Here is a 10,524-nt window from a genome sequence, read left to right as displayed (position 1 = left end):
AACAGCAGAAAAATTTAGATACCAGCTTATTTAAGACAACATCAAGACATGTTTACAAACAGTCACCACAGCAAGTCCAGGAGAGCCATCAGAAAGCATGTCCTGTCCCTAAGTGGGAGCAAGCAGACAAGACAAAGCTTAGAAATTAGGCAACGTTATCCATTTACCAAAGCCCTGACCACCCCCCAAGAAGTGTCCCAAGACAGAATGCTGACGACAATTAAGTGCTTGCTCAAGGCTATGATAAATGAGATAAAGTGGCTAATTTCTGAATTTGGGCATGAACTAAGTGGAAGCAAGTGGATGCAGTGTTTTTCTTAACAGTGCTCCCAGGCTCACCACAGAGGCAGTATCAACATGTCCTAAACTGTCTGTAGGAAAGACTCCAGTAAATAAACAAAGAGGTTTCGTGCAAGTCACATAAGACAACCGACACAAGGCACTTTGTCGTGCTTCTACTTGCACTAGATCTTTGGTAGAGTTCTTTAAAGATAGTATATCCCTTTTTCAGAAACACCACAGATTCAGTTTTTTACTCTCAGAAGCCATGCAAACAGGGAGGAGTATCCAAAACTGGAATCTCTGTTCAGAGATAGCTAATAGGTTAAAGCTCACTACCAACCCTAACAGGTTTGAGAACCACATTTGTCTTTGCTAGTAGGTAACTAAGATCTTCCCACTCTGATGCTTGATCAGGACCTTTGCTATAAATGGCATTAGTAAGAGTGAGTACAAAGCCTGAGCGCAGCAAAAGGAAAAGACATTTTTCCCAATACAAAGTATTGCTATTAAGCTGTATATAAACGTTAGCAGTTTTTAGTAGTTCAGTGGCCTCTCTCTAGTTGCCAAATCCTAAGGTGCTCTTTCACTATCTTTTCACTTCTTGATTCAGGGACCAGCCCATGAATCCACTACCCATAAGCTCAGTTGTCTGCAACTACCATGTTCCTAGCCATTAAAAATGTTTCATGGAACACTCATCTCCCATGCATGTCTATCACAGAATACAGGATTTTCTCCCTTCTAGTTTTATATAAACCACAGTGGTCTGGATGTCCATCTCAATCAGGGTTACTTACTTGCAGATATAAGTTTATAAGCTAGTGATCATGGCCAACCCATAAGAGAAACTCTGTATTAGACTCTTCAAACTGCCCTTATCACTAGAACCTTTGTGGACAGGTGCTGGTTTGGGAACTTGAGACCTTTACTTGGCTTCTTCAGGCTGGCAAGATGCATCTGTAGTAACAACTGGAATGAGAGAATTTTGAAAGTAGTTCCTAATTACAGATAATGCAAGACATCCAGTTCCAGCAATAACTATTCAATATTCTTGCATATGTGAGAACGTGGTTATATTTTACTGAAGAATTTTTAAAAAAAGATTATAGTACTTAGAAGTCAACATTTAAGAGATATGGAACGCTGGGGAATATGACATGTTAACTCTGGAGCCATTTAGCAGGGCCCATTCTGGCATGGTAATGCCACATGCCTGATCCAGCTTGCCAGCATATCTGAATCTGTGAGTAAAAGAGTCTGTATAACTGGATTTTTTCAGTGATTTCAATCCTGACTAAGGCAGGAAGCTCTGAGGTTCTGAGCTATATCCACACCATATAACTACATATGTATTCCCAATTTTTCTGGAGCAGACAGGCTTTAACTTTCAGTACCTCAGTGACTCCCATACAGCAAAAGATCCTTTAACTTCTTCTACGTTGCTATCCTTGATTAACCAGACACAAGGGGAAAATAACCTTCATTAATCCTCTTCCACGTACAGTATCTGAGCTAACTCTGGGAAAGAAAAATGCCATTCTGCCTTTAAAATTAGGTGTCTAATTTAAAGCCACCGAAATATTTAATCAACTGTTTTCACAGTACAATCTCTGCAGTATGGTGAATTAGAAGCAACAATACTCCTTCCTGTTAAAGATCACTGCAGTCTAGCACTAAAGTTTCTAAATCATAGCTCCTGGGGCATCAGGTGATCCCAGGATAGCTGACTGATCACACTGTACTGGCTGCTGCTTATTTCTAGCCGATAAAATACATTGCAAAACAATATCTGTTACACACTTTTCTAATATTTTTCCCTGTAAACAATTGCCAGTTACCACAGAGAGGGTTTGTGATCTTGACTAGCAACACAGATGAGTGTGGCTTTCTTGAACACAAATCCCACCCCCAAAATCCCTCCATTAAAACATGATTTATGTTGTATGCCTCTACAATGCAATGCTTCCCCCATTTGGAAACCAGAACAACTGCAGGGCAATTTTGGACTAGAGGACTCGATACACTGTTTGAGACTAGATTAGATTGTTTGTAAATTGATAGTCAATTCAATGCAAGGTTTGGGGTTTTTATTTAAGAATGAAACATGGATAGAATATGAAACACGAACTGAAAGTCAGCAAAGAAATTCATGTGATTGCTTGAGAAAACTGAAAACATTTTTTGAAAACATAGGAATACAGTGAGTACAGATTTTTGGAAACAGAATCAAGATCTTTAGAATACATGCCAGATTGTCTTGTTCATTCCATGATTGACCTCAACATGACAAGTGTAACCCACTTTCTAAATCAGTCTATAACCATGATGGAAGAACAAAAGTTGACATAACTGCTGACCACAGAACTCTGTTACACAAATAGCTTTGCTTAAAGATACAGGAAGATTTTCAGTACATGGCATCTTCTTCAGGATGCCATCAACGGATGGGCAAATATAAATAGCAAGGGGGAGGAAAAAAAATCAGGTCCATGTTTTCTTTTAACTTTACTCAGCAGAAATATAAAAGTGCAAGTTCTGTAAATTGACAACATTTACAGTACACCACAATAAATAATACATTTTTTGGTGACTTCTAAAAATTCTAGTTGTTTATTTGAAATGAGTTATTATTGAGATAAAAATCGCATCAATGTCAACAAAAAAATAAACGATCCAGTAAAGATAAAATCTTAAAATATATTAACTGGCAAGATGCATATTCCATTATTGCTATTAGACCATGCCTCCGATCTCTAAAGTATAAAAACGTATTTAGATTACGTAAAATACAATTGAGATTGTTCTCATCACAGGCACAATCTAATATAAAAATAACTTTAACATTTACAAATCAAGAGATTCTCCTATGAGGGGAAAAATACAGAAACAGACAGTTTCATTTCAGTGACAGTTCTCTGGACCCAAAGAAAACTAAAATTTGCAGAGCTGAAATGTTGTACGTATAAATAGTGAGACAAGCCTGTTTCTACACCACTGCAACGGGCCTGATGAAAAGAATAAGCCATTTGGTAAATTTACTTTCATATACACACTGCTATTCATCTGGGGTATCTGGACCCTAAACAGCCCACTACAATTGCATGCAGGTGCTGGGTGTCCTAAACAGTCTGTCCTTGTATCCTGCTTATACAGTGCATATTAAAGGAATTCTAATAATAATGTATAGTTGCTCATCTGCTACTTACCAAGTGGACCATACCCTTGATTAAAAAATAATAAAAGCATTTAGAACAAAAATTAAAATAATTCAAGTATGTTATGCCCACTTTAATCACAATCAAGTTCTACGTTATCTTCATATATACAATATAATATTTCTATCCAATACTTGTCTGAATTGACCAATTCAAGTAAAGGGTTGAACACTCAAAGCCAGAATTTTGTGACTCAATGTTACCAAATCCTTTCCAAGGAGAAACATGTTTACTATATGTAGTGTGACTAGACTACAAGCAGTGAAGTTGCATTAGAATTCAAGACTCAGTCTTTCTCCCTCTCATGGACTGCAATAATTGTGGGCCATATGATTGCTCCTAAGACTAACTTTAAGAATTCTTTGTCTAATTGAAAAACAAAGGTTATCCTAACCTTTTCTCCCTGTCTACTGAATAAAGAGCACTATTTTTCCTCTTCACACCAATCTTCCTTGAGATACAAATCCTGAAGCAACCCCATGAAGGTTAGATGCAAGCAAGATAAAAAATGTTGACATTCTATAAAGAAACAAAAATTTCAGTCTGATTTTAGAAAATGTTTAAGACCGCCTGACCAGAGAAAACACAAGCCTTTATTGCCGGTTACAGACATTAAGCCACCCCCCGCCCCAAAACAGTGTTTTACTTTAAAACTCCACGTTCCCATGCACGTGTGCAGAAGAGGCATCGCATTAGATGGACCTAGCTTGCCCAACATCTGCATAGGTTGGGTGCTTTAGTGGGGCTTTTTTGGCACTTTTATCTAATAGCTGACTAAATCAGCTATTAGATAAAAATGCCAAAAAGCCCCACTGAAGCACCCAATCTATATAGATGCTGCAGAGTCAGGTCAAACAAACAGTTTCTTCAGGTAAAAGGCTTTTTTTTTTTTCCTCCTCCCACATCTGTCAGCAGTCTATGATAGCTGCTTTCAGTCTCATCAGCTATGCAAAACAACAAAATTCACTAAAATTCTGGCCAGACTTCTATTACCAAGTAATTTAAAAAATAAAATTAACTAAGTTTTACACTGAGAGAATATATAAAAGAACTAATATTGTGGTCTTAAAGGTAAACAGAACTATAGCGTTACTGTACATTTGACCATGTTTTAAAAGTGATATGATCATGACAGATTCTTAAATTGACTGAGGTATTTAAATACTTTAATACCACAAGTTTGGAGTACCATATACGGAAGTAAAGGAAAATATACCATTTAGTATAAATAAGGGGCTTTAAAATTATGTTTAAAGGTTATTTTCTTATACCAAAAGATTTAGGAACCTGAGTGGAAAAAACAATTTGTTAAACTCTTTGTAATATCTAACAGGCAAAAACTATTCAGAATATTAAGAGAATAAATGACTTAGTAACTGAATGTCAAAGAAATAATTGGAAGAAGTGTACTAGTAGTAGATATCCTTAATATTTTCATAATTTAAAAATAAATACAGAATAGATGCATTCTAAAATTTAAACTTTATGAATCATCAAGTAATTGAAATAAGCCAATACAGATTTAACAAGCATGTTGGCTGACAATCTTACTTCTTTTGTGCCCCCTTTCTTGTTGGCTTTTAGAGAAAAAGTGCTCTCTTATTCTCAAAACTTAAAACTTACACTGATTCTTTATACAGTGTTATTATTTTAATCAAATAGGTTGTTCTCCCTAGAACGGGTACTTTAGAAAAATTTGAAGGGCTATATGATACCTGCCAGAAGTGAACCAATATTGTCGCAATAAATCAGATGAATGCTTCTTGTACGCTCACCTGCACAGTCACATCCTAATTATTTGCAGCTTGGTTTAAACAAAAACTGAGAGTTAATCCTCTTTAACTGACTTATTTTGTGTTTAATTATTAATATTATAATGTTTTATTTAGTCACAAACTCTGAATGTTTTAGGAACTCTGGCACAGGTGGTTTTCAGAAGAAAAGCTGGTCTTCCCAACATCTTTATCTCCTGCTTCATCTTAAAGTGCAGAAACCATAGGAATGGATAACGCAAGACTTCCTATTGTCACTGTGGAACCACTTCCCTCAGAGAAGCTAAGGCTGCATGTATGCGGACATGCAATCTGTTCTCAAAATCATATCCAGTGAATTCTTCCTGAAATACAAAAATACAGAGAACTATTAGCATACTCCACCTTAGACTGAGAGGCAATTTAGCACAAGATACTTAAGAGGACAATTAGCTACAAAACAGTTAGAAAGGGAGAGGGAATAGATGTCTCTGGGCTTGAAAATTGGTAACAATAAAAAATAATCTACACAGTTAAGTAAAGGAAGTCCTCAGTACAGCCTGCAAATTCAGGAACAGGCAAAAAAGACTTTCCTTTACTTTCCAATTGTTAACAGGGACCCAATCAGTGTCTATTCACAACATGTGCAATTATTAGAAAGTCAAAAAGCCCTAGAAAATCCCACCTGTAATGTATTCAATGTTTGCTTATTGCATAAACCGAAGAGTACAGGTCATGGACACCAAAACTGAGAACTGCATCAGAAGCTAGCTTTCAAATTCCCACTGCTGATGGGAAAGAAGGGTTAGGATGTTTTGGTTTTACCTTTGCTTGGAGAAGTAAGGTTTTGCCTCTTGGCACAGTCTGCAAAGAGAAAGAGGAAAAAAATGTTACTTGACAAAAATGTACCAACTAGAAAAATCCAACGATCTAGCCAGCCAGAACCAAGGACAGGAGCCTGGAAATGTCCACTGGAACATCTTACTGTAATGAATGTGTGGGGGCTCCTAAAGTACCCAAAAGGGCCTGCTGTACATTTAATTCTATTCTAAAAAGGAATTAAACTGAAGTCAGAGTATGATTACCACTAAGAGATACAACACTAAAAAGGAACATTATAGGAACAGTAACATTATATGCAAAAAGTTCACACTTAAACATGTAACTGCTTTCTTTTGAACAATTTAACTTGCAAAAATACATCAATTATTCACAGATATTTCTGCAACTGAACTTTGTTTTCTTAATTTCAGTTCATGTAATTGAACTTCTTTAGATACTGATAATTGTTTATTCTTCTTACAACTTGCCTATAACAAAATGGGGATTCATGAGAAAGATTTCAAAAAAAAAGTAAAGGAATATTTTGTTTCTGAACTGAAGAGTTAATATTCTTTCTGAGCGAAGTAAAAGTTAAATTTCTCAGGATTGCTATAAAAACTGTTTATATCTTCAGCTAATTTTTTACTACTTGTTTCTAAAGTTTCTGCTCCATTTCCTGTATATCTGCATCTGAATTTATTTTAATATTAGAACTAGAAGAAATATTATTCTATCTGATATAACGACAACATTGAGAAAGTCACCCGAATGAGTTTAATGTATCTTATTTAATTGCATCTGAATATGAACCACCTGAATGTCCAAAAATTTAACTTCTTGAAAGTTACAGCTACATCCAAAGGGGATTCAATTATACACAAAGTGAATATTATATAAAGCAGACCATTGTTTATGTATTTTTACATAACGCAATCTTTACATTTACCTTTACAATACTTTCATCTAGTTCGTATTTCCTTTGCTTACCAATGAGAATGTGGAAGACAGCATCAAAAAAGCCTTCGTAATCAAGGACATTCACTGCTCAAAACCCTTGTCTCATATTCAAGTAAATACGGTACTTGTCCCAGTGATGTGGATCATCTTTAAGAACCATAAATAACCAATCTTTATAGATTTTGTTTAAAAAAGAAAAAAGAATCCACAAGTCACCCTTGGGCATAGAAGGAAAGAATCAAGTCTCTTAAAATAGTGGGGCAAAGCTATAGTTAAAATTTTAATTTTTAAAATAAAAAGCATGCCTGTTTAAATGTTTCAATTTGAAGATGACATTTTTACATATTAGATCAGATAGTATTTCAACTGAATCGTCTTTAATTATTTTTAAGTGCTTGTCTGCAGTAGCTTCTTTGAGCAGTTCCTAGAGCAGTGGAAGAACAGTTTAGGGGTTATTTAGAGAAGCTGGATGTTTTTCTGAAGTCAGCAATGCCAAATACGATGCATCCTAGAATAGTGGAATTGGTCGAGATAATCACAGGACCATTGGCTATCACTGTTGAGAACTCATGAATGTTGGGTGAGGTCTTAAATATTGAAAAGTTGGTAAAGGGAAGAAGGAGAATCTGGGGAATTAAAGACCAGTCAGTCTGACCTTAATACCAGGAAAGATCATGGAGCAGGTCATCAAGGAATCTATTTCTAAGCACCTGGAGGAGGGCAAGGTGATCAGGAACGACCACTGGCATGGATTCATCAAGAGCAGGTCACACATGACTGGCTTAATTTCTATGACTAGGTGACAGGCTCTAACTCTGTTTCCCCCTTTCTCCCTCTTGCAAGGTCTCTTCAGACATTTCTGTCTCACCCCCATCTTCTCCCTCACTGTCCCCTTCCAATTCTGGCTGCTCCTCAGCGGGTCCGACCTTGTTTGCAAAGACCATTGGACACCTGTGGAACAAGTGTCTCTCCCCCCCCACAGGTAACACATTTTAGGGGTTCCTGGTACTCTGCTGCTCTGTGCCCCTTCCCCTCACTCCTGAAGTACATTATGTGAGGGCAGCATGCAGACAGGAGCCCTTCCTTGTCACATCTGCTAAACTGTTTAGCTTGTCCGTGGCATATTATAAAACATCAGCATGCGCCTAGCTGGATTACAGGTGGAAGGTGTTTCACTCCACATGAGCTCCACTCGTTTGCTTGTAACACTACTCGTGCCCTCCACAACCCTATCCAAATACCAGATTTGTCCCTCCACACTCCTTACTCTTTGAACATGCAATTCCAACCACCTTTTTATGTCTTCTTCCACAAATAAATCTGTATACATTCATCCTATAATCACTCGCTCCCTTTTTCTTGTGCCATAAACCTTTTCCTTCTTAATTCCTCCCTCCCACATTCCTCTGCATGTTTATTTAAAAAAATGGTCATACCCATCTCCAATCCAGTGCGTGATTTGCCAAGACTTTTTTTGGAAGAGCAATTAAGCTGGTCAGGTGCTCAGGCTGCACCTTCAGTATCTCAGATAGTAGCTTTCCCAAAAAGGCATCCATTTAATGCTGATCCCTTCTACATTCTGCCACTGACTCCAATTCTCCCTTCTCAGTCTCCAATCCTCCCTGCAATTTCTCATCATGTTTTCCATGTCTTCCATGGGCCTGCCGCACCATTCCCAGCAGGCAGGCATTTTGCCATATTCCTGTCCTCCTCTCTCTCACTTGATGTACCTTCTCCTGCTGCTCCTACTGTCACCAGCTCTCCTCTGCTCCCATCTTCCTCTCATTGCCTCCTTTTTTGCCATCACTACTGCTGGTGTTGATGCTCCCACCATCACATTATTTTGTGCCTGCTTCCCCACCTTTGTCCACTGTCCATCTGTCTCCATACCTTCATTTCCACTTTTCAAATCTTTTCCCACCTAATTCAACTACTGGCACTGGTTTGAACTTTGGGTCTCCCTTCCTACACTCCTTACACCCCAACGCTCTGTCAATCTCCTTCTCTGCCTTTAAGGCAGTGATCAGGCTTTTCATGCTCATAGGAACCTTTTTTTTTGTTGTGTGTAGCCCTTAAAAAAAAAATAAAAAAAAAAAATGAAAAAAGCCCCCAAAAAAACCAACCAAAACAGGTAGTTGTTCCCCCAGAAGGGAATGAGAACCAAGTCTGGAGGTACTGCAGTACCAGGCCAACACTTGGAGAGGCCAGAGCAAGTTCCAACACTCTCCCATACTGCCAAAATGATGGGAACCTACCACAAAGACAGGTTAGTGAAGCCCATCTGAATAAGGTAGTATGCTCAATCTCCCTCAGTACCAACTCTTTTTCAAGTCACAGTGAACCATTCTGTCAGATACATTTTGATTTCTTTACTCCCACAGCTGAACAGTGCCCTCCTGTACCATTTCCACTGATTTCTGTTCCTTCATGAGCCTTAAATGTCTGGCAAATATCACCAGACTCCTGTGTAGCTGAGAGGCTCTGGCACCTGCTCTCCCAGCCTGTTGCATGCGATTAATGTGGCCCCACTCTCTATGGAGTGGAGACATACTAGGGAGCCCTACACCTCACTTCCAGATACATTTTTTGGAGGGTCTCAGGACTTGTAACAAGAACAGCTGGTTCTAGATGCAAGTGAGGGGGTTAATTAGCACGTGGATCCTTTGTGAGGGGGTATGCACACATATTGAGCAGTGCTGGGCTGTGGGGTTACTATGGCTGGAAATGCTGTGGACTCTACTGGGGCCCAGCCCAATAAACAATATAAGTCATGAGCCTTTTGGCTCTAGGCTATTATCATGTAGTTTGTACTATGTATAAATAGATTTTAAAAAGTAGTGCTCAAAAGTGCATGTTTCAGTACAGGTACTCGATAAATACACCAGTCAGGGCTGGGGCCAAAGTCAGAGCCACAGCAGTCTCTTGTTCTCTTCTGCAGTTTCTTACCTCCTGTCTCATCCCTCCCCCCACTGCCAACTTAATGTCACATGCAGCTAACTTCCACATTATGCCTGGAGAGAGAACAGAGCCTGAGCAGGGTCTGACAACAAGGACAGCAAGAAGGCTGTAGGGGAAAAGGAGTTGGGAGATAGAGAGCAAGAGGTTATCTGCCCTCCCATCATTGTCCCTGTTATAGTAGTGGGAGGGGATGAATTCAAGAAAACACTCTGATAATTAGATTCTACAACTGGAAAATTATAACAAATTTATAATTTTTCCCATATATAGAATCTAATTATTGGGGGGTCAACTTGTTTTCAGAATCATCTTGTATTTGAGTAAATGGTATAACCCTAGCTTGTGAACTTCTAGAAAAGAAGAGCCAACACACCACATGCCCAGGTTTGATGCTATGAAATGGGGGGCAGTCACAGAATCATAGAATCAGTGAGTCGGAAGGGACCTAGACAGATCATCGAGTCCAACCCCCTGCCATGGGCAGGAAGGAGCACTGGGGTGGGAGGGGTCATAAGACCCCAGCCAGGTGCCTATCCAGT

At 38.6% G+C, this 10,524-nt stretch overlaps 1 protein-coding gene across 1 annotated transcript in view; it reads right to left on the bottom strand.

Moving 5' to 3' along the window:
- Window positions 1-4,390: 4,390 nt before the first annotated feature.
- The window catches only part of TTC39C (tetratricopeptide repeat domain 39C), a 77,116-nt gene continuing 70,982 nt past the window's right edge, over window positions 4,391-10,524 (bottom strand). Inside the window, exons 13-14 of the mRNA XM_019526351.1 lie at window positions 6,074-6,112; window positions 4,391-5,613 (exon numbers count right to left, since the gene is read on the bottom strand). Of these exons, the coding sequence (XP_019381896.1) occupies window positions 5,524-5,613; window positions 6,074-6,112 (129 nt within the window). The 3' untranslated portion in view covers window positions 4,391-5,523. The remainder of the gene's footprint in view (window positions 5,614-6,073; window positions 6,113-10,524) is intronic.

Source organism: Gavialis gangeticus, unplaced genomic scaffold (genome assembly GCF_001723915.1).
Source record: "Gavialis gangeticus isolate Ggan-Ray unplaced genomic scaffold, GavGan_comp1, whole genome shotgun sequence".
Lineage (NCBI taxonomy): Eukaryota > Metazoa > Chordata > Crocodylia > Gavialidae > Gavialis > Gavialis gangeticus.
Note: the sequence above shows the minus strand (reverse complement) of the source record. Positions and strands in the feature narration are given on the sequence as shown.